Source organism: Hemiscyllium ocellatum, chromosome 1 (assembly GCF_020745735.1).
Source record: "Hemiscyllium ocellatum isolate sHemOce1 chromosome 1, sHemOce1.pat.X.cur, whole genome shotgun sequence".
Lineage (NCBI taxonomy): Eukaryota > Metazoa > Chordata > Chondrichthyes > Orectolobiformes > Hemiscylliidae > Hemiscyllium > Hemiscyllium ocellatum.
In genome coordinates, this window is record NC_083401.1 from 51,857,442 (window position 1) to 51,881,699 (window position 24,258).

The 24,258-nt window shown below is 39.0% G+C and overlaps 1 protein-coding gene across 1 annotated transcript in view; it reads right to left on the reverse strand.

Moving 5' to 3' along the window:
* Positions 1 to 3,014: 3,014 nt before the first annotated feature.
* The window catches only part of il11ra (interleukin 11 receptor subunit alpha), an 81,839-nt gene continuing 60,595 nt past the window's right edge, over positions 3,015 to 24,258 (reverse strand). Inside the window, exons 6-11 of the mRNA XM_060854780.1 lie at positions 15,149 to 15,315; positions 12,918 to 13,075; positions 8,278 to 8,419; positions 6,929 to 7,039; positions 4,970 to 5,060; positions 3,015 to 3,088 (exon numbers count right to left, since the gene is read on the reverse strand). Coding sequence (XP_060710763.1) covers positions 3,022 to 3,088; positions 4,970 to 5,060; positions 6,929 to 7,039; positions 8,278 to 8,419; positions 12,918 to 13,075; positions 15,149 to 15,315 — 736 coding nt within the window. The 3' untranslated portion in view covers positions 3,015 to 3,021. The remainder of the gene's footprint in view (positions 3,089 to 4,969; positions 5,061 to 6,928; positions 7,040 to 8,277; positions 8,420 to 12,917; positions 13,076 to 15,148; positions 15,316 to 24,258) is intronic.

Genomic DNA, 24,258 nt, shown 5'->3' on the forward strand with positions numbered 1-24,258 from the left:
CTTAGCCTGAAAAACACTGCTTGTATAGAGGCCTTAGAGAACAGCAATTTCTGGAGTTAGAAATTATTAGCAACATCACTTACTGGATACCAATTTTCTGTTTTTCTTGCATCAGGATTGACATTGCATATCTGTTATTAGTATTTAAGGATACTCTGACAAATCTCACCCTGCATGAAATGGAACAGTGTTCTGATACTTCAGAAATAAGGCAACTGGTGGATTTTGAAGATTTGAATACATGTACAATTCTTGTACTAGATTCATAGTTCAGAAAAAAAGTGATATTAACTTTTTTACAAGTTGTAAAATACTTTGATTAACTCACACTGAAAATTACAAAGAGGTTGCAGACATTTAGAGAAACTTGATTCTCTAAATAATATTTTAATAAACAAATAACATGCTATACTATGGATTGTAAATTATTCATAATAAGCTTCTTAAATGACCACCTGTCAGTATGTCTAAGGTTTAGTATCAACATAAGTCTATATAGACAGACATCACAGTCTGATACCAGTGTGTAGTATTTTTCTGGTACCAGTTGTGATACAAGGGTAAACTAAAAAGGGACAGTTGGAAACATCAAGTGCTGGCAGCCTATCCTGCACAAGTGCCTGCCAGTGACGGACAGACACTGCCTTGGAGACAAAGGTTAGGCTGAGATGCAGTCACAACTTTAGAACTTTTAGACAAAACTAAATACACTTACAGTGTGCACAGCCCCAATTTTATGTCACTGGTTTGTTTCAAACTACTGCAGGAAGTATTTGCATCATTAGTCTACTGGGTGTCACTAAGACATCAAGAATGCAGCAAATACTTGATTCAAACTTAAGAACCGCAACTGCACACTTGACTTAGCCCTTTATGCTTTGTTTCAAATTTAAACAATTGTCTGTGTATGACGCACACCGACTGCTTGCAGAGTTTCATTAAGTGTTGTTTATGTATGCCCTTCCAGTTCAATCAGCCAAATCTCAGACCACAATATCTGATACTCTCGCTCTGATGTATGTAAATAACAATAGTGCAGTCCCCTCAAATTTTAAATTTGGAGTTTTATTCAATATTTGCAACTAAGATGATCGATCTGGAATTAAAGGGTTATCAAAATGATAAAGGCATAAATTTTTTTATGCTTCATTTGTTTTGTTTTGTTTTATAATTTATAATAACTCTTTGGCACAAAGGGACATTCAATTTTATATAGTATCTAGACCAACAAAATTATAGTATTTATACATTATATAATTCTGTTTTTAAGAAGTCATTATTTGTCAAGCAGATGTTTTATTTGAGGGCATGCTGTGATTCGTATACCTGGTTCCTGTTATTAAAGGTATCTGGTAGACTCACATTACCATATGCACAGGTTGAAAAGAATAGTAACCACTGAATAATAAACTACAGAGCGAGGACAGTGCTCTGGTGACATGAGTTCAAATCTCCCATCGTGGCAGCTGGTGGAATCAAAATTGGAATTACAGATTTAAATGTTATGAAAGAGGAGAAAATGGCAACATGAGAAAAGCTTTCATCAAGTGGGAGTATCAGGGGTATGAGGAAGGCATTGCCTGAGATTGTGACGGGGCAGATTCAGTTTTGGTATTCAAAAAGGAAATGTGTACAGCCATAACACGAGTGGCTAGGTGCTTTCCTCCTACAAAAGGCACAGATGGGATGGGTTGGTGCTGTAACAATTTTCCAAAGAAGTATTTGACTTTAACTCTTCACAACTATCCACAAGAAAAAAATCTAAATCAATTCTAAAATGCTACCTTTGAATCAATAAACAAATGCCAAATTATTTGCTTTCTCCATGTGCTTTTAAGATAATCACGACTTTCGATTCACTCATCACATTTTTAAACCCCCTGAAACCATTCCAACTTCTGCACCTGATCTTGACCAATATTAGACCATAGAAATGGTCATTTTTTTAGACCACTTCTCACAGGAATTGGAATATGTTGTACTACATTTGTAACTAGTTCAGTAATGAGTGAACATTTAATTAAAGTGACCAGCCTTGAATACAGCAATTCAATACTTCAGTAATGACCTTCAATAAATTAGTCTCTTCACTTCTTGCACCCTGCTCCCCAAACTCGGTCACAGTAAATCAGTTTCTTGAAGGCTGTGCTTTAAGATAATCTCAGAAGTCCCAAACGGGCTCAGATATCTACTCAAAAACAATGTTTCCTCAACTTAGTTCTACTTGTTAGTATAATCTTCTTGCAAGTGGCAACAATATCATGTTGTAAGTCACTAAAGCAATAAAGATTGAGTGATCCATAGCACTTACAGCCATTTTGTAACCATTATATCATGCAAACCACTTTCTCAACAATATGTATGCTGATCTGTAAATAGAAACCTTTAGTGATAAAATGGCCAATGGTAATCATAAAATTCAATGTCACATAATCTAGTGCTATACTATAGATTTTCTTTTAAATTCAATAATACAAAGAAAAATGACAAGATTATCTAGTCAATTTGGCCTATCCTGGCATAACATCCACATACTGTAGCCTTCCACTCATTGTTCATATGTTTTTTTGGGAAGGCAAAACTAAATTAATGATAATAACTTTACATGAAATGAACTGTAGAAAATTCCACTCTTCTCCCCAAAAGCAATCAAATAACATTCAAAAGACTGAAGTAACCGAGTGACAACCTCAAATCCACCCTCAAGTGTTCTTCTGTACCATTCTTCATCTTCCATATCATTTCATCTGTTTTTCTGGGTAAGGAGGGATGGCAGTGAAGAAATGAGGGCAAGAGGTAACTTTCTCCAGGTCATTCATCAACACATCAAATTTGAAAACAAGGTTTTGATACCTGACTAATTAGTATACATCAATACTAATACCTCATCAACCATAGAGAATAAGCTGGGTTTTAAATTGTTAATTTACATGCCTCATTTACAAATCGCAGGTTTTATAAAAGTGAAGATTGCACAAAGGTAAAGAGTTGAGTTGTCCCAAATAGATACATACCACATTATCAAAGGGTCAGTGCCTTCTTGGTCAGAATGTCATTCTTATCTGACTCTTGTCGTCGACTTCTAATCCTGAGAGGAAAATACAAATGGAAGAATATCTTATCAGTAGTTTCAGTACCATTTGGTTCATATATGGGCAACTAATTAAACTGATTAATGAGCCAGCACATTTAAGATTTGTTTTACTTCACAATGGAAATTTAATCAAGAACCTTGACACAACCAAAAACCAAAAGTAGATTGACTGAATACCCTACTCATTACTGTCAAGTTATGGCTAGCATCATAGGTAAACCCAGTATGAGAACTGGATTTGTTTGCCTTGGAAGAGTTTTATAGGCATTTGGAATAAACATTGAGGTACATTCCTTAGAAAACCTGTTAGTTCAAAGAAATCCTGGTAGTATGGTAAATATGATTATATAACGAAGTAATACATGTTGGGGTGTTGCACACTCCAATCAGCCTTGCGTGACTGTGGCCTGTTAGGTGACAAAAGGTGAAGAATGATGATCATGGCAAAACGTGATGGTCTGCAGCGGTCTGGAAGACAGTTGTGGCAGAGTCTGATTGGTTAAGGGGATATAATTTAGGCTTAGTGTGATTGGTTATGCTAATGATAAGGCGTGGCTTTTAGAACAACGTAAACATTAGTATTTTCGCTGTTCGCCTGTTTTTGGATGGCCACAATGTTTGGTTGCAAATAAAGGCTTATCATCTTGAGGAATTCTCTGCGTCTCCTGGTCATTCCTAAAGGTGCTATCAACCACAACAGCATAAGGTAGGTACATAGAACAGCTTCTCTGAGAGAATTCAGAAAAGGTAAATCTATTACCTTAATTGAAGGATTTTAATTTGAAACTTCCAGACTAGAATTGTTTAGTTAGAACAGTGAATGGGTTACTTGAAGTTGAAAAAGATTAAGCTCATTTGTGAGACTGATGAAGAAAGAGACTACCAAACTCATAAGAGATCAGGTATTGAAATAAAAATAAGTTAAACCTACAGATGTGATTGAAAACAAAATCTTTCTGGTGTTGAAATACTGTAAAATGATGATCTGGGATTATTGTATCTTTCAAAACCATTCAAATTGTGTCACATGTAAGCAGCTTGATTGATTCTATCTGCTTTTCCATGAATTTCCACTTTATTGTTAAAACCAGACCTAAGCAAAGCATAGTCATAGAGATGTACAGCACAAAAACAGTCCCTTCAGTTCAACTCATCCATGCTTACCAGATACCCTAAATTAATCTAGTCCCATTTGCCAGCACTTGGCCCATAGTCTTCTAAATCTTATTCATATACTCATCCAGGTGCCTTTTAAAATGTTGTAATTGTACCAGCCTCCTCCACTTCCTCTGGCAGCTCATTCCTTAAACGCATTATCCTTGGTGTGAAAAAGATGCCCTTTAGGAATCTTCTGCATCTTTCCCCTCTAACCCTAAATCTATGCTATCCAGTTCTACACTCCCCCACCCCATGGAAAATACCTTGTCTATTTACCCTATCCATGCCCTCATGATTTTATAAAATCACCCCTCAGGCGTCCATGCTCTAGGGAAAAAGCCCCAGCCTATTCAACCCTGTGGCGCAAACCCTCCAACCCTGCAAATATCCTTAAATCTTTTATGAACCTTTTCAAGTTTAACTCCATCCTTCCTATAGGAGGGAGACCAGAATTGCACACAATATTCCTAAAGTGGCCGAACCAACGTCCTGTACAGCCACAATATGACCTCCCAACTCTTATACTCAATGCTCTGAACAATAAAGGAAAGCATACTAAACACATGCTTATGTTTAATGAAAGACCACCTTGTTAAAATAAAAAAAAGTCAAATTTCAGTCTTCAATCTAATTTTCCCAGTAATAACATCAGCTTGGTTTATAAGTAAAATTCACAAGAATAGGAGATCAAAAGAAATACAAATACCGTTTTATTACCATAACACAAATGTAGTGGCTGCGATGCAGATGCCAATTGAAGTGGCGATTGAGATCAGTATGACAATATTTCTATCAAGTACATCAGAACCTGTGGTCAAAGTAATGGAAGTAAATTAGATTATAAATATGGGACCATATGGATAACATTGTCTAAAAATCAGTCTCAAAATTTAAAATTTCATCATTGGCATTAATTTCATCTTTTTTTAGAAAGTGGACCTCCTTCTCTATTGTTTATAAAATAATTTTACTTTCATTTATTGAGAGGGAATTTATAGAATCATTTTTTAAAAAATGGTTACAACACAGGAGATCATTTGTCTATGAAGTCTGTGCTGCCTTACTACCAGATCTACACAGCTGGTGCCAGTCTCCTGCCCTTCCCCTTGGCTCCGCAATAGGAAGTAGTCATGGATTTGGAAGGTGCTGTCTCATGATCTTTAAATTTCTGCAGTGCAGCTTGTAGACAGTACACACTGGTGCTATTAAAATCTTTGGTAGTGGATGCGCAAATTAAGCAGGCTGCTTTCTCTTGGATGGTATCAAGCTTTTTTATTGTTCCTTTCCACCAATGGGAACAGCATTACTCCATCTACTCCCTTCACCATCCTTTACATCAAATATCTTTTCAACGTTCTCTCTAAATTAGACAAACATCCTTCTCTAAAGTCCCTCATCCCTGAAACAATTCTCATATTCAGTTTTAAAATGAAATAATAATCAGGCACCATCTAATTCTCCACTAATGTTTTGACCACCTCCTACCACAGACTTAATTGGAAGAAGAGAGAGAGGCAATGGCTTTCCACTCTTACCCTCCCACCTGATTATATGCCCCTTCACCAAAAGCCTTATTGTGAAGCATGTGTTGAATTCCACTTACAATATCCAAGAAACAAAGGAACTAATGAGTTCAATTAAAAACCATTCTTGCTTTTTTTAAAATTCCTTCTCTCACTTTTTTTTTTAAAAACAGCCCTTTGGTCAAATGGTCAGTCACCCCTCCAATACTACCTCATTTGACTTGCTCTCAATTTTTTCTTCGATCAATGCTTTTGTAAAAAAAGCTATGAAACGTCTTTTAAAACAGTGTTTGAGCTGCTTTTAAATACAACTTTATTTCTAAAAGGCTTTTTAATTTTGGCAAGAAGTATATTGTCCACATAACCTGGTATTCATATACTTCATTAGAAATAGAAAACAATAGTGAGTTTTGAGAAGATTTGTTGCTCAGTTTGTGGTTCTGGATGTAGGTTTGCTCGCTGAACTGGAACATTCATTTTCAGACGTTTCATCACCATACTAGCTAACATCTTCAGTGAACCTCCAAATGAAGCACTGGGGGTGTAGCCCACTTTATTTATATGTTTGGCTTTCCTTGGGTTGGTGATGTCATTTCCTGCGGCGATTGAGAAAAAAAAACAGGAAATGAAATCACCACTGGAAATGACAGCACCAACCTAAAGAAACACTAACATAAAAATAGAAAGTGGGCTACACCACCAGTGCTTCATTTGGAGGCTCACTGAAGAAGTTACCTAGTATGGTGACGATATGTCTGAAAACAAACCTTCCAGCTCAGAGAGCGAATCTACATCCAGAAAACAATAGTTTATCAATCAAAAATGTTAACATTCCAGTATTCAGTGAAATAAACTTCTCCATTATTTGATTTAACATTTACGATGGGTTTTCCAAAAAACCTTGTATCAATACAGACAGCTCTCATGTGAATAGAATGTGCACATGTACCTGTACACACACATTTAAAAAAGGACTTATTGGTGCAGTGTTTAGACAGGCTTAATAATATAAATAAAGTTGATGCCAGTTGCCTTTTCCCAATTTACTTTATGGGCATAGTCCATTCAGAGTTGGACCTGCTTCCTGATGGCATTTGGCCTTAAACACCAAATCCTTGACATAGAACCAAAAGTTACATCAGACTCATCTTACTTGAAGGGATTACATTTGGAGAGTGGGTAGGTGTTGTTGATTGACTGTGAGTTTGTACAAAGTCCATCATTTGTGTGGTGACAGTAGATTGGATACTTTCTGTAGTGGTTTCTGGAATACATAAATTGTGATTTATTAAAGTATTTCCAAAGTCAAAACAAATCACACAAGAATGTTTTACACTCCACAGACTTGCATAAAGAGGGTTACACAGAAACTTTGCATTACGTACAATTTTAGGTTGGAAAGAAAGTGACCTCAACATTACTACTCCAATATTACTACTGCAACATTAAGTTAATTCTGTCCAAACATGTTGATGTGGATTTCCTAAATGCCAGAAGTTAAATTAGCTGTAAGTGTTCAAATGAGTAGTCTACAATACGAATTAGCACTGTGCATAGCTGGACAGTAAAAGCAAAACAGCGCTCCATGTAATGGTATATACTGTAATTAATTGACATTTCATGTTACACAATCTAATTGCAATTAAAGAACTGAAATTTACAGGTAAGTCTGCTATGTCCTCCTCAACCACTCCTATGGTATTATTTACCATTTTTTAAAAAATCACCTTCCTTTTTATTCATAAGATTGCCATGTTAAAGACTATTGTTCAACTGAAGGTCAAGCAAATGGGCTGAAAAGAGTAAAATGAATTCTACTTCCATTTGCTCGCCATCAACTGACAAACCATCTGGTTCAAATGTACACAGAATTTCCAATATCCAAACCCATGAGCACTTCCATCTTGAAAAATAATGCTAGCTGATAGATGGTAGCAGAAAACCACCACCTCCAAGTTCCCCTCCTAGTCATTCGCCATTCTGACTTAGTACTATTGCCATTTCTTCAGGGTTGCTAGACTTTCCCGAACAGCAATGTGACCATCTATATCAAATGGATGCAGTGGTTCAAAAGGCCAGTTGACTACATCTTCAAGGCAATAGGGATAGGCAATAAAGGATGGCTCAGCCAGTGACAAAAAAAATTATACCTTGTTACTTGTAAATTGGCCGATTTTCTTTTGAAATAGGCTTTCTGAAAATATTTGCATTGCACAAAAATTGAAAAATAACATTAGATTTTTGTGTTTGACAGGAGCATCATTTAGGAAGGATTTACTGGTATGTGTAACTACCTTTCAATACCACTTTCACAGCAACATATTTCAAACCCTTTGTCTTCACACATCTCACTCAGCCATTGCCAAGATGTGTTGCGACTCTCAAACGTACATACACACGTGTTCTGTTGCTATGCAATTCACCCAGGAGATTGTAAATGAAACAGGTTCAACTAAACAAACATCTCAAATCTTTTTGTAGCTCTGCATCAGTTATGCTTACCACTCCATGGAGTGACAAATACTTCCGAACTCCAATTGCTCCATTTACCATTGTCAAAAAAATCTTTTGTTTTGACACGAATCGCATACAATTGAGCAGCAATGGCATCAGTAATGATTTCTGTTGTCATTTTAGTATCCAACTGGAAAAAAAAGGGAAGTAAAATGAAGAAGGATTCCAAATGATAAGATCATCACTATCATCAGTGATTATTTTCAGTAGTCTCAGCAACATTCTAACATCAGTGCTCTTTTCAGGTAAATGCGATATTTTGAAAGGGAGGTCAATATTCTTTAATTTTATACTTTAAGACTACATTATTCCCTTTCACAAATCATCACCACTGCATATTTTGTTTTGGCAATCTGCATAGATTTCTCAGTACAATCACAAATGCAGCAAGCTCTGACTTGGATACATATTGTTGTTCCTTTACTGTTGCTGGGTCAAAATCCTGGAATTCCCTCCCCAGTAGTATTATGGGTCAACCCATAGCAAATGGACAGCAGCGTTTAATGAAGACAGCTTGTCACCAAAGGCAACTGGGGATGGGTAATAAATGTTGGCCAGTCAGAGACATCCACATCCCACAAATGAATTTTAAAAAGTGACAGAAATTGCATTGTAGGTGTGGGATTGGACCAATGGCAAGATACCTTCGAGAGAGAAGATGAAACGATACATTTTTGGTAAGAGGCCAGAAGACAGTGATTTACAAAGCAACCAAAGCCAACATGTGGAAAGAATTTTTTAAAATCCCACAGTCAGGATCTGGGATGCACTGAGTGGCAGAGACAAATTCAATCCTGGCTTTAAAGGGGAAATTGAGTAAGCTTCTGAACAGAAGCTATTTGTTGTTGAGCGTTGGCCTGAATTTGACAGGCGGAATGGTTTCTTCCTTTGCTGTAATTGTTTAATGATTAAATTACTTTAAAGGAGCTTCCCAGAAGAAAACCATTCAGCAGACAATAATAGTGTCATCACTTAATGTGCTTATCAAGTCCCTTGTCAGTAGTTATTTTCTAATCAACCATGACACAGATGTTATTACACATCTCTAGAGCCAGGTGGTGCTTGAAGCCAGCTCTCCTATCCTCATCTATATCGCAAATTTGCTGACATCACCTGAGAAAGGTATTACAGATATGTTGGTCATGTCACTGAACTAGTAAACCAGAGGCACGGGCTAAAGCTCTGAAGGTATAGCCTCAATCTAATAGATTAGATTAGATTACTTACAGTGTGGAAACAGGCACTTCGGCCCAAGTCTACACTGACCCGCCAAAGCGCAACCCACCCATACCCCTACATTTACCCATTCACCTAACACTATGGGCAATTTAACATGGCCAATTCACCTGACCCGCACATCTTTTGGACTGTGGGAGGAAACTGGAGCATCCGGAGGAAACCCATGCAGACACGAGGAGAATGTGCAAACTCCACACAGTCAGTCACCTGAGGCGGGAACTGAAGCTGGGTCTCTACCACTGAGACAGCAGTGCTACCCACTGTGCCACCGTGCTGCCCACTATTTGATTTTGGATTCAGTTAACAAGTCTGAACTTCAAAGCTTGTATGGAAACTATTAATTATCATAAAAGCCCATCATTTCACTAATATCCTTCCTTACTCAGGCCTACATGATTCCAAATCTATTACATTGCATTTAACTCTGAATTGCTTTCTGAAATGGGTGACCAAGCCATCCAATTCATGGGCAATTTAGAACTGACAACAAATGCTGGCCTTGCCAGTGACCCATATGTCTCAAGAAAGACTCTTTTCAAAAAGACACACTGATTGGAAATGCTGTAAGTCGGGCAGCATGCATATGTTGCTTTTGTGCAAAGATTTAGAACTTAAATATAACATTGCCTCAGGTAATCATGCATTTCATAACTAGCAAAGTATTTGTGAAGTTTAATTGCTGCAGTGACTTGGAATGGAAGAGTCCATGAACAGTATTTAGGTAATTATGCAGATAATGTACCTTAGTGATACTAATTGAGACATAAACTTTGTACTTCATGTCTTCATGGTTATTCTCATTCATATGGCTCAAGAAAAACAGTAAATCAGACACGCAGCAATAAAGACTGTGTTCAAGTATAGAAAAACAACTAAATAGGATCGATAAAGTTGTAACAAGGCAAACTTAATAGCTTTTTACTGAAGGTGTGTAGTATTCAGAACAAAGCAAATTAATTAGTGGCACAAATACAGGTTAATAAGTATGATCTTGTAGCCGTTATGGGGACATAGTTACAAGATGGTAGCAGGGAACTAAATATTCAGGGTATACAATTTTTTGAAACATCGTTGGATGGATTCCGTATGACAGCAAGAAAGTGACCTTGGATTGGAAGATGTAAAATCCAAGTGGGTGGAGGCAAGAAATAAAAAAAAGACATTGGTAGGAGTAGTCTATAGAGGCCCTCTGACAATAGCTATGTGGTGAGACAGAGCAACAAAATCAGGGGATCATGAGGCATAAACAAAGGCGTACATTAATCATGGGTGACTTTACGCTTCATGTAGATGAGATAGTCAGATTGGCCAAGGAAGCCATGAAGTTGATTTTATACAGTGCATTTGTGACATATTCAAAGTGCATTATGTTGTAGATCCAACCATGGATCAGGCTATTTTGAATCCGGTGATGTTGGTTGATCTTACATAAAATTATTAACTAAGGAACAGCGAAAACTGTTTAATAAGTAGTATAATTTAAGATTCGATTTCAGGAGGAATTTGGATTAGAAACAACTGTCAAGATTACGGGACGGTGGCACAGTGGTTAGCCAGAGAACCGGGTTCAATTCCTACCTCAGGCAACTGACTGTATGGAGTTTGTGGACTGTTTGGAATTTGCACATTCTCCTCGTGTCTGCGTGGGTTTCCTCTGGATGCGCCGGTTTCCTCCCACAGTCACAAAGATGTGCGGGTCAGGTGAATTGGCCATGCTAAATTGCTTGTAGTGTTAGGTAAGGGATAAATGTAGGGGTGCGGGTGGGTGGCACTTCGGCGGGTCGGTGTGGACTTGTTGGGCCGAAGGGCCGTTTCCACACTAAGTAATCTAATCTAATTAAATAAAGGTAAGTACAAAGGAGTAGGACATAGGTAGCTGGAATGGACTGGAAAAGCTGTTCAGTTATAAAAATAGTTGAGGAACAAATGTACAAGGCTTTGGTGAAACTAGACCTGAAATACTTAGTTTTAAAATTAGGGAAGAATGCACTTTATTTGGAGGCAGTGGTCCCCTTTTGCCTGGCTGAGTGCTGCTCCAACAACAGTCAAGAAGCTTGGCGCAATATATAACAATGTACTCCTCCCTGTCGTCTTCCCGGCGTAAAGTCCACAAGTATCCAATCCCTCCACCACTATTGGAAGGAGGAGCGCAGTAGATATATGGAAACACCACCTGCAATTCCCCCTCTAAGCCACTCACCACCCTGACTTGGAAATATATTACCATTCCTTTACTGTTGCTGGGTCACAATCCCAGCAATCCCTATAACATGTGACTGACCATAAGATCCAAAGCTCATTCTAGCCAAGGCAAAGTCGAGGTGTTGAAGAAAGAATACATGGCTGACTTTTCAAAGCACTGTCTACAAGTGGCAGGGTCACCGAAAAAAAATGAATCAGAATGGAAGCAAATTCATCCTTGATCTGCGGAGACTACCTAAAAGATTGGAGTTTACCTGGCTTGTGGGTTTAGAACAAAAGGGATACAATCTCAAGATCATTCTGGACTAGAAGCATTCTGTACCTTAGAGAGTGTTGTGGATGCTTCATTATTGAATATATTCATGGCGGTGATAGACAGGAAAATGGAGTTGAATTGAAGATCAGCCACAATCGTATTGAAAGGTAGTGCAAGCTTAAGAGGGTCTTATGGTGTACTCCGACCTCTATTTCTTAGTTCTTTAGGGACAAACCTAGTTTATTTACAACAGAATCCACACTTCCAATAAAATTGTCAGTTTCCCCATCACCAGGGAAAATAGCTTAAAAAAACTTCATGAATCAGTTAGTGAATCTAATTTCGTCAAAATTTATGTCTTCCCTCTTTCTGGATTGAACACAAAGTAGACAAAAATAATACCAGTGACCTTGTTGGCAACAGTTGTTTTCACATAGTACAAAATGAATTAGAATATTAACAATCGTTCAAATCTTAAATTAGCAATAAAAAGTTATATAAATAAAACCAAGATATCCGTTGAATGTCTTTCTACTCTAATTACAACAGACCTTTAAAAAAATGATATTGGCAGAAGATTAAAATCCATGTAGGATCAACAGAAATTAAGAGTAGGTGTCCACAACAACATGTATACTTTGCAATTCTTCGACTGACACAGACATTAAGAACAGGCAGTCTTGCATGTTGCTTCAATAAAGCTTTGTTCTAAAATTCAGATATCTTCTACAGTAAACTGGATTACAATAATATCTACTGTACCCAGCTCAAGAGCACAATGGCAGAGCCTATACCAGCATAAAGAATGTTCTTTAAAATAAACACACAAGAAATACTGCAGTAGCAAGAAAACTAATCAACATCTCCAAATGCAGCACCAGGCAAGCAACACAACCCACAAGAAGTAACCTCAAACCACTGGTGAACTCACCCTTGACCAGAAGTTATATTTCTGGAGTTTGTATTCCAAAACAAATTTTAATTTGAATTGTGATCCCCATGATGGTGGATAATCCCACTGCACTCTGATTCTTCGAGGAGATCCAAAAACAGGTTCAGCTGTTACATTTACAGGTGGATCCGGCTGAACTAAAAAAAAATAAGCAGAAAAGAATGTCTTTAGCATCGTAGAGTTAGAGGTTTACAGCACAGAAGAGGGCTTTTTGACCCACTGGGTCTGCAGCAGTCAAAAATAATCCCTCCCCATTCTAATTCCATTTCCATCACTTGACCCATGGCCTTGAATGCCTTGGCATTCACAAGTGTACATCTAAATACTTAATGTTAGGAGGGTTCCTGCCTCTATCATCCTTATAGGCAGTGAGTTCCAGATTGTCACCACCCTCTGGGTCAAAATGTTTTTTTCCCCGTCACATTTCCTCTAAGTCTCCTGTCCCTTATTTTAAATCCAAGTCATTGATTCCCTTCACTAAAAGGAGATGCTTGCTTCTCTGTACCCTGTCTGTGCCTCTTTAATACTATACTTTTCCATCATGTACCCCACCCCCTCCATCTCAACCTCCTCTGCTCCAAGGAAAACAACCCTAGTCTGGTAGTCTCTCCATTATTAAAAATCTCCAGAGCAGGCAACATCCTGGTAGATCTCTGTCTGACAAATCAGAAATTAAAAAAACATTTTGTTGAGGGTTTTTATCTTGTGCTCATCAGAATAGTTCAGAAGAATACCAATAAAGGGAAAAACATCATTATAGCATACAATAGGAACATGCTGGTTTTTGGTAAGTGGACTCTGGTAGAGGCATTGCCAGAGGGAATGCATAGCTAATGATGACCGACTGTTAATGGCCAAGCTTTAGTTAAATTTTAAAACAAACAAACAATTGATTCTGATGGATTCGGGCATTGCCCTGAGAAAACCAACAAATTGCATCATCTATTTTGTTCAGAACATTTTCTTTCTGTCTGCAAAGAGTAATTCTTCATAGAAAAATGGAATACTTAACAGTGTGGAAGCATGCCATTCAGCCTGTCGAGTCCATACCAACCCTCTGAAGAGGGTCTCAGCCAGACCCACCCCCTCTACCCTATCCCTGCAATTCCATTTCCCATGGCTAATCAACCTAACCTGCACATCATTGGCAATTTGGCGTAGCCAGTCCACCTAAAGTACATATCTTTGGACTGTGGGAGGATACCACAGCACCCAGAGGAAGCTGACGCAGTCACAAAGAGAATGCGTAAACTCCATACGGACGATCACCCAAGGATGGAATTGAACCTTAGTCCCTGGGACTGTGAGGCAGCAGCGCTAACCACTGACCCACCATGCCACTCTTCAAAATCTGGTAGGTAGAACATTTATCCCAGAGATCAGTAGATTGAATCAAATAGCATACTCTTTTTGTAATTACACAAGCAAGGTCTGGGGATTTTCTTACAAAGAGAGGTTTAATGGTTGGGGCCTATACTCATTGGAATTTAGGAGAATTAGAGGTGACATTATTGAAGCACAAGATTGAGAGACTCAACAGGGTAGATATGGAGAAGTTGTTTCTCTTTGTGAAAGAATCTAGGACCAGAAGGAATAATCTCAGGATAAGAGTGACCCATTTAATTCAGACTAGCTGGAATTTCTTCTTAGGGAATAGTGAATCTTTACTGTTGACAACAGCTAAGACTGGATTGCTAAAGAATATACAAAGCTGCAAAAGGCAGATTTTTGATCAGTAAAGGAAGTAAGGAGTAAGGGGAGAAGGTAGGAAAATGGTGCGGAGATTGATCAGATCAGATCAGCCATGATCCTACTGGGTGTCGGAGCAGACTCAAAAGACCGAATGGCTTCCTCAAGCTCCAAGTCTTCTGGTCTTTAACCTGCAGTTTTCAGCGACGATTATAGTCCTATATCTGCCCAGTTGAGCTATTGAAAATCTCCCCCAATGGATTTGTCTTATTACCAGGTTGATTGTGCTTCGAACTACAAAATGTTCCAAAAGTACCAAATTTTGTTGCAATAATTTTATTTAGAGCTGTATCATTATTATTGGTTTAACTAAGCTACTGAAATAAAAGCAAAGCTCCCATAATGACATGGTGTTACAATCAAGTTCATTTAGTAAATGTTTGGATTTTTTTTCCAAAAAGATTTCCATAACCATTTTACGTTTCAATCAAACACAACACAAAATAAAGAGTGATGCTTACCAATATCAAATAGCATAATATCCAACAATGTCGTCCTGTGGCCAATAGGGTTGACTGCAGTTATATTTATAACATATGGCAAGGACGAAAACATTTGAGGATTGTCTATTTGGCAAATATTGCTAAGAGAATCTGTAGGACAGTTAAAAATGTTGCTGCTTGGCGTTCTGAAACAAAGAAAAAATTATTTATATCTTTCTTAGTAGCAGCTTCAGGATTAAAATCTATAACATATGTATCTCAGGAGGATAGTAAATAATGCTTGACATTTACAATTTTGGCTGTATAAAATTCATACAAGGTCACTTGTAATTAAATGATAACAAAACAATAAGCAATATTTGAATCAGCTTCAAAATTGGGCTCCTAAGACTGAAAGCCAATGTTAGCAAGCAGTCGAAGCCATAACAATGTTTGAAAAGAAGTTAGATTATAATTCTTTGGGTAAAGAGATCAAAGGAAATGGGGAAGTAGTGGGAACAGGGTACTTTGTGGAATGATCAACTCTGATTAGACTAAATGATGGAAGGACCAAATGGTATACTCCTGCTTCAATTTCTATGCTGCTCTGCTTTTATTAAGATCTAGAACTACAATATCATCAAGAATCAACTCATTTACAGCTCTACGTTTGTAACTAGTTGGTGTTCAAACTCTACCAATTTTTTTATTAACCGGTGAGCAGTGCACTTCTCTCAGTCAATGTGTGAATGCTTCCTGCCTGCCAGCCATATTGGAAGCTTGAGGGCATTTAGCATCTGAAAAATAGGTGCCACACAGACAAGTGTTCAGGCCACAACATTCACTAAGCTCTTGATTTCACCAAGCCTGTTACCTTACCAGAGTTGAACAAATCCGACACAGAATCCATCTCTCAACAGACAACAATACTTGTCTGTCTTGCTCTAGCTGTTTCATAGTTTCCTCCAGGGTGTGTTCCCAGTGTTTGATCTACTATAATTTTCACATTTGCTGACCTATAGTTCTGAAGATTAACAATGGTACCTTGTCAAAAAAATACAGTTGCAATGACTGCCCTTCAGCAATTGCTTTTCCTGTTTCCGTGAATTCCCAAAATAAATACCAAGATGTGGAATATTTTACTGGCCTCATGAATGTTTAAAAATACCCATGCTGAAATATAGGAATAGAGGCAAGGATAGGGGAGTTTCAGTTATATGGAGTGATTTAAGAAGTTGGAATTGTTGTTCTTAGAGTGGAAAAGTAACCAGGGATTGTAGATTTAAACTAGTTTGCAAAAGAAAAGATATTGGGGAGTTGGGGGGAACAGGGAATGAGGGAAGCTTTCTAATGCATTGAATCATTAATATCTGACATGCATGCCTGAATATGCATAGTCAATACTAATTTTCAAAAAGGAACTGAATTATGCACAATAGACGTAGGTGTGTGAGTTGACATTTGAAGGTTTGAAAAATAAGGAAATGACTTGTAAACCAAATGTAAAAGTGAAACTTAGGCGTGGGTAGTTGCTATTTTGAGATGTCATCAACATCCATGCAAAGATTGGCATGTCTCAAACCTGATCAATTTTCACAGCACATTCTGTGTTACCTGCTTGATCACTTGTACCTAGTTGTGATTACTAGGATGTAAAACATGCATTTGTGGGTGAACACTGAAGCTGACTACTAATGGGAATATATGCTGGGAATGTGTGAAAACATTTTGGTGGGTGCTGGAAAATTGGAATGTTGTTATACGTTGTGATTTACAGTAGTCAAGGGCCTTAGCTAAAGACTGGGTGAATAAGATTAACTTAAACTAGCTCTCTGAAAGACCTATTAAGTATAAATGGTCCAATTGACCTCACTATGATTATGGAATTACTTTTGCTTGCTCTTTCCATGAAAAATTCAAACATCTTCAATATTGGCACATGCTTCTCTGAAAATTTCATACTTTTACTGGCAAAGTTTCCTGTTGTTTCCTCAATGAAATGACAGTGGTATTCTTATTTTTGATATCTCTTTTCCATGCCATCTGCTTGCACAGTGTGTAATCTCTCAGAGTGTGGCATGTTCTCTACAGTTTAAATCTGGGTTCGTATTTTAGCATTCCCAATAACAAAATCATAAAGCACCAAAGGAAAGAAAAAAAAAAGATTCTTCAGTATATCCATGAAACTATAATCCCTAATCTCTAGATCCATTCAAATTATCTCATTTTAGTAAATCAGTACATTCACTTTGTTCTATGACCTACTTATTGATTTACTTAGGGTCATAGAGATGTACAGCACGGAAACAGGCCTTTTGGTCCAACCTGTCCGTGCTGACCAGATATCCCAACCCAGTCTAGTCCCACTGACCAGCACCCGGCCCATATCCCTCCAAACCGTTCCCATTCATATACCCATCCAAATGCCACTTAAATGTTGCAATTATACTAGCCTCCACCACTTCCTCTGGCAGCTCATTCCATACACGTACTAGCCTCTGCATGAAAAAGTTGCCCCTTTTATATCTTTCCCCTCTCACCCTAAACCTATGCTCTCTATTTCTGGACTCCCCCACCCCAAGGAAGAGACTTTGTTTATCCTATCCATGCCCCTCAATTTTGTACACCTCTATAAGATCACCCCAACACTCCAGGGAAAACAGCCCCAGCCTGTTCAGCCTTTCCTTATAGCTCAAATCCTCCAACCCAGGCAACATCTTTGTATATCTTTTCTGAACCCTTTCAAGTTTCACAACATCATTCCGATAGAAAGGAGACCAGAATTGCATGCAATATTCCAACAGTGGCCTAACCAAAATCCTGTACAGCGCAACATGACCTCCCAACTTCTGTACTCAATACTCTGACCAATAAAGGAAAGCATACCAAACACCTTCTTCAATATCCTATCTACCTGCAACTCCACTTACAAGGAGCTGTGAACCTGTACGCCAAGGTCTCTGTTCAGCAACACTCCCTAGGACCTTACCATTAAGTGTATAAGTCCTGCTAAGATTTGCCTTCCCAAAATGCAGTAACTCACATTTATCTGAATTAAACTTCATCTGCCACTTCTCAGCCCATTGGCTCATCTGATTAAGATCCTGTTGGAATCGGAGGTAACCTTCTTCGCCGTCAACTACACCTCCAATTTTGGTGTCATCTGCAAACTTACCATCTATACCTCTTATGCTCACATCCAAATCATTTATATAAATGAGGAAAAGTCATTATATACTCGAGGAAAAAAAGTGTTTTTCCCTCCCCTATATCTTTTATTCTTGACCACATGCTTTCCCAGCAGACCATGATTATATAGTATTCTGCATTAAGCTGCCACAGTCAACATTAGGCCACACAGTTCAACAGGATTTTCAAATTATACATTCACTTTCTGCTGAGTGTCTAAAAAGGTAAGATATTAATTTTATGCCTGGCATTAATGAATCAACGTATTTTCTTCAGTCAAATTCAATGTAAAAAGCCATAAAATTTAATTCAAACTGATGCCTTTGAAGTTGTCAGATTAACTACAGAGGAAATAAATTCATTTCGTAAACTTCATTATGATTATTAGATCCTGGAAGATAATCTTTATGGCAATAAAATACTATTGCTTAAATAAACTGCAATGACTATGAGGAAAGCACCCAGTCCCAATGTGAACAAAGAAGAAATATAAGCGAGGTATTAAATTCAACATGGGATACAACCTTCATTACTACTGACTGTCCAAGAAGCCAACGAAGTAGCCATTATCTCAGGTTAAATCTTAATACCACTAAAAACACCCAAAGGACTCTAAGCAGATGAAATATATTGTGAAAAAATGTGAGGTAATGCACTTTGGCCAAAAGAATAAAGGAGCTAAATACCATTTAAAATGGAAAAAGTCTGCAGAAAACTACAAAACATAGGTATTAAGGGATTTCTTTTTAGTTTATTCATTTGTGAGCATCGCTGGCAAACGTTGCTAACTGGCTAGCACATATTGCCCATCCCTAGTTGTCCTTGAGAAGATGGTGGGGTGCTTCTTGAAATTCTGCAGTCCACCTGCCGCACGTTGTCCCACAATGCCATTAGGAGGGAATTCCAGGAGTCCAGCAAGTGAAGGAATGGTGATATATTTCCAAGTTAGGATGGTGAGTGGCTTGGAGGTGGACTTGAAGGTGATGCCGTTCCCCTTTATCTGCTGCCCTTGTCCTTCTAATAGAAGTGCTCATGGATTTAAAAGGTGCAGTCAGAGGATCTTGCGTGAACTTTGCAGTGCATCTTGTAGATGGTATACACTGCTGCTACTGAGCATCGATGGAGGGATCGGATACAGTGACAATCAACTGGGCTGCTTTGTACTGGATGGTGTCAAACTTGAGTGTTGTTAGAGTTGCACTCATCCAGGCAAGTGGGGAGTATTCCATCACACTCCTGACTGTGACTTGTACATGGTGGACAGGCTTTATGGAGTCAGGGGGTGTGTTACTCCCCGCAGTATTCCTAGTCCCTAACCTGCTTTTGTAGCCACTATGTTTATGTGGTGAGTGCAGTTGAGTTTCTAGTCAATGATGACACCCAGAATGGTGATAGTGGATGATTCAGCTATGGTAAAACCATTGAATGTCAATGGGCAGTGGTTAGATTGTCTCTTATTGGTGATGGTCATAGCCTGCCACGGTGTGTGGCACAAATGTTACTTGCCACTTGTCAGCGCAAACCTGCACATTGTCCAGATCTATGTGAAAGTGAGGACTGCAGATGCTAGAGATTGAAGTCAAGAGTGTGGTGCTGGAAAAGCACAGCAGGTCAGGCAGCATCCGAGGAAGGAGAATCGTTATTTCGGGCAAAAGCCCATCATCAGGAATGAGGCTGTGAGCCAAATGGATGGTGCGATAAATGGGATTTTGGAGGGTCGGGGGTGGGGTGGGTGGGAAGTAGCTGAGAATGCAATAGTTAAAATGGAGGAGGGGGTAATGGCGATAGGTCAGAGAGGAGGGGGAAGCAGATTAGGTGAGAAGGAAGATGGACAGGTAGGACAGGTCATAAGGGTAGTGCTGAATTGGAAGATAGGAACTGGGATAGGGCAGTGGGTGGGGGGCGAAATGAAAAAACTGGTGAAATCCACATTGATGCCACTTTCTGTAAAGACCATTCCCTCTGCGACTCCCTTGTCAGGTCCACGCACCCCCGCCCCCACCAACCCAACCTCCCCTCCCAGCACCTTCCCCTGCCACCACAGGAATTGCAAAATGTGGTGTTCACACCTGCCTCCTCACCTCTGTCCAAGGCCCCAAAGAAGCCTTCCACATCCAGAGTTTTGCCTACTATATTTGTTGCTCCTGATGCGGTCTGCTCTCCACTGGGGAGACAGGACGCCTACTTGCAGAGCACTTCAGAGAATATCTCTGGGACACCCCCCACCAACTAACCCCACCATCTCATGGCCAAACACTTCAACTCCTCTTCCCACTGCCAAGCACATACAGGTCTGGGCCTCCTCCATCGCCACTCCCTAACCACCTGGAGGAAGAATGCCTGATCTTCTGCCTCGGGACCCTCCAACTCCACAGCATCAATGTGGATTTCATCAGTTTCCTTATTTCCCCTACCCCCATCTTATCCCAGTTCCAACCTTCCAACTCAGCATAGCCCTCATGATCTGTCCATCTTCCTTCCCACCTATCTGCTCCACCTCCTCTCAGACCTATCACCATTATCCCCACCTTCAACTAACTCTCACACTCTCAGCTACCAACCCCCACCAAGCTCACAGCCTCATTCCTGATGAAGGGCTTTTCCTCAAAATGTCAATTCTCCTGCTCCTCAGATATTGTCCAGATCTTGTTGCATTTGAACATGGACTGCTTCAGTAATCGGAGGAATCACGAATGGAGCTGAACATTGCACAATCAATCATCGGCAAACATTCCCACTTCTGGTGTTATAGTGGAGGGAAGGTCATTGATGAAGCAGCTGAAGATGATCCTGCCTAGGGCACTACCCTGAGGAACTCCTGCAGAGATGTCCTGCAGCTGAGATGACTGATCTCCAACAGCTACAACCATCTTTCCATATGTCAGATATGACTCTAAACACCAGAGTTTGCGCCCCTGGAAGCCTACTGATTCCAGTTTTGCCAAGGCTCCTTGATACTACACTTGTTGAATGCAGTTTTGATGTCAAGAGCTGTCTCTCTCACCCCACTTCTGGAATTCAGCTTTTTTGTCCATGTTTGAATCAAGGCTATAAAAAGGTCAGAGCTCAGTGGGTGGTACTGAATCCACATCCATAAATCACAAAAAGTTAGCATCGAATTTCAAAGGATAGCAATGGAGGCAATTGGAATGCTGGCCTTTATCTCAAAGAGAATTAAATGTAAAAACAGGGATGCACAAGTCAAACCACAGCTGGAATACTGTTTTTCCCCTTCATCGAAGGGGAGATATACTGGAATTAGAGGTAGTCCAGAGAAGGTTCACTAGGCTGGTACAAAGTATGGAGGCACTGTCTTACAAGGAGAGGTTCAGTAGATTGGGCCTGCCCTGTTCGAATTTAGATGAATGGAGTCCAGAACCAGGAGTAATATAGTCATATAACATAGAAACAGATCCTTACGTCCAACCTGTCTACGCTGACCATGTTCTTAAACAAAGGTCATCCCATTTGCCTATTCCTAGCCCATACTCCTCCAAACCTTTCCTATTCGTGTACTTATCCAAATGTCTAAATGTTGTAACTGTACCTGCAACCACCACTTCCTCTTGCAGTTCATTCCACACATGAATCACTTTGTATAAAAAAAAAGTTGTCCCTCATGTGCTTTTTAAAAACTTTCTCTTCTCATCTTAAAATATGCCTGCTAGTTTTGAATTCCCCCATCTTAGGGAAAAGACTTGTGCCACAGTCTAAAGACAGTGTAACCATTTATGACTGAAAGGAGGGGAAATTCTTTCACACAGGTAATGGAATTCACTATTACAGAAAAAAGGTAGGGAGGCCAAAATATTTCATAATTTCAACAAGGAGTTGGATGACAGGATAGAAGGGAAAATCAGGCACAGTTGGATCAACAGCCATAATCATAATGCATGGCAGAGCAGACTCAAAGGGCCGAATGGCTGGCTTAATGCTGCTTCTATTTTCTTGGTTTTTATGAATTTTCTCTAGCCTGAAGGAGCAACACCCACTTCTGCCCTTCCAAGACAGTAGATCATCTGTCTGAATGGCTCTGCAAGTTTAGGAACGTATCTGCTGTCCTTAATTGGATAGGTAATCACAAAAGAGGGACTGTTAGGATACTGCCTCCCACAAGATCACACCAGTTGGCACATTGACAGTAAAGGCAGGATTGGGATCCAGGTTTTTGTTTTTGAAAGGGATCAGAGATTCTTCTCTTTATGGGAATGAACTGAAACCAACATGGTCATTCTAAAAGATGAGACTTAAGAAACAAATCAAGATCTTTTTCAATATATAATTTCAGCTGTATCACATTGTAAACGTTTGCTATAAATTGTGTATCTTATGATCTTATACACCACAACCACATGATGAAACAGCAGTGCTCCCAAATAAACCTGTTGGGACCACAGCCTGGTGTTGTGAGATTTTTAACTATGTACACCCCAGTCCAACACCGACATCTCTAAATCATCCTTTTATGTTGCACATTTTAGCTTTGCTTATGTTAAACAATGCCTTTACTGCCTTCTCCCACCTATTCATCGAATCTTATTTAATCATTTCTGATACCTCCATCAATTTTGCCAATTAATGTATCTCCTTGCTTTCCTTTCAATAATGGTTGTCCACCGGATGTCATCAGCTTTTACAAGAAAACAAAGAACTTCAACCTCGCTCTCCCAATCAATTTATTTTTCAGTTGCTGTCCTTTCACAATTCTTTGCTGCCTATACTCTTTTTTTTGACGAAATAATCCTTACCACCTCTCCAGTTATCAGTACAATTTCTTTCAACTTTTCTTACTAGAATTTCTATACTAATTTGTCCAACTGATTTCTTCGCATGATTTGAGCTTTAATGCTAAATTCAGCAGTTCTAATCTTATGCTTCACGAACATCTTGTTCATCTTCACCTCTGTCCTCCCACATTCGTAATTAATGCTATTATTGCTCATGTTGCTCTTTTCCTTCTGCAGTTACCATGCATTTAGATTTCATTAAGGATTTGATACTGTGCCAACAATCAATGTGCAGGACAAAGGGATTTTGAAGGTCATGTTTTGTGATCTGAAATAAAAATGCAGGAACCAGGAGAATGCAAGAAGCACTAATTTTTAAAATCACTTTTGGGAGTCAGTGAAAAATTTTATTCAAGTTCTTGTTCCCTAAATTTATCTAAGTTGATAATCTCTTGCCACTCCAGAGAGATAATGTGGCTGGTGGATGATTTTGTTGATGGGCTGCAGATATTTATACATCGATATAGTAGATAGAAGAGCTGGTGTTTTCTGTTCATTTGTAGGTTTATAAATCCCAGTATTTCACAACTCAGTATATTTCTGTGACTCCCTTTCTGCTGACACAGCTTCACTGGTAGTTGCTGTCACTATAATATCTTACCCAAGTAGGCAGAATTCACCTGTATGCCCTTTACCAGATTAGGCACACTTGGACCATGTTTAGTGGTTCTAATTGTGAGGAAGAAAAAAGTAAAGCTAACCCTATCTTCATTCAACAGGGATGAATGATGAGGTTACCCTAGTTGACTGAGGAAATACTTTTAATATTTTTATAGAAACCAGTGGTTGTTAGCTACTATTGGGAAATGTAGTACATTAAGATTACACTTATAAAAACTGCATTGGGGGAATCTGATGGAGGCCTGAACAATGTGGGATATGCTGATAACTGTAGCAGAATTGCACAAGTGCAGCGAGGCTTCGCCTGATGTCAGAAGCGACTGGGTGCTACTTTTATACATCTGTCAAGCATTGGAGGTGAATTTCTCACTAAGCAGTGAGTTAGTAAGTAAGGGGGATTTAATACTTGTTAAATGCCTTATTATTGAAGTGAGTTTGCCATTAATACTTAGTTTCCTATCTCTCTAAATGAGAGAGATGCCAATTCTCCACAAGAGTCAAAAAGGATACCTGATTGACTCTAAAGAGTCTCTATATTGTGCAGCACTAAAC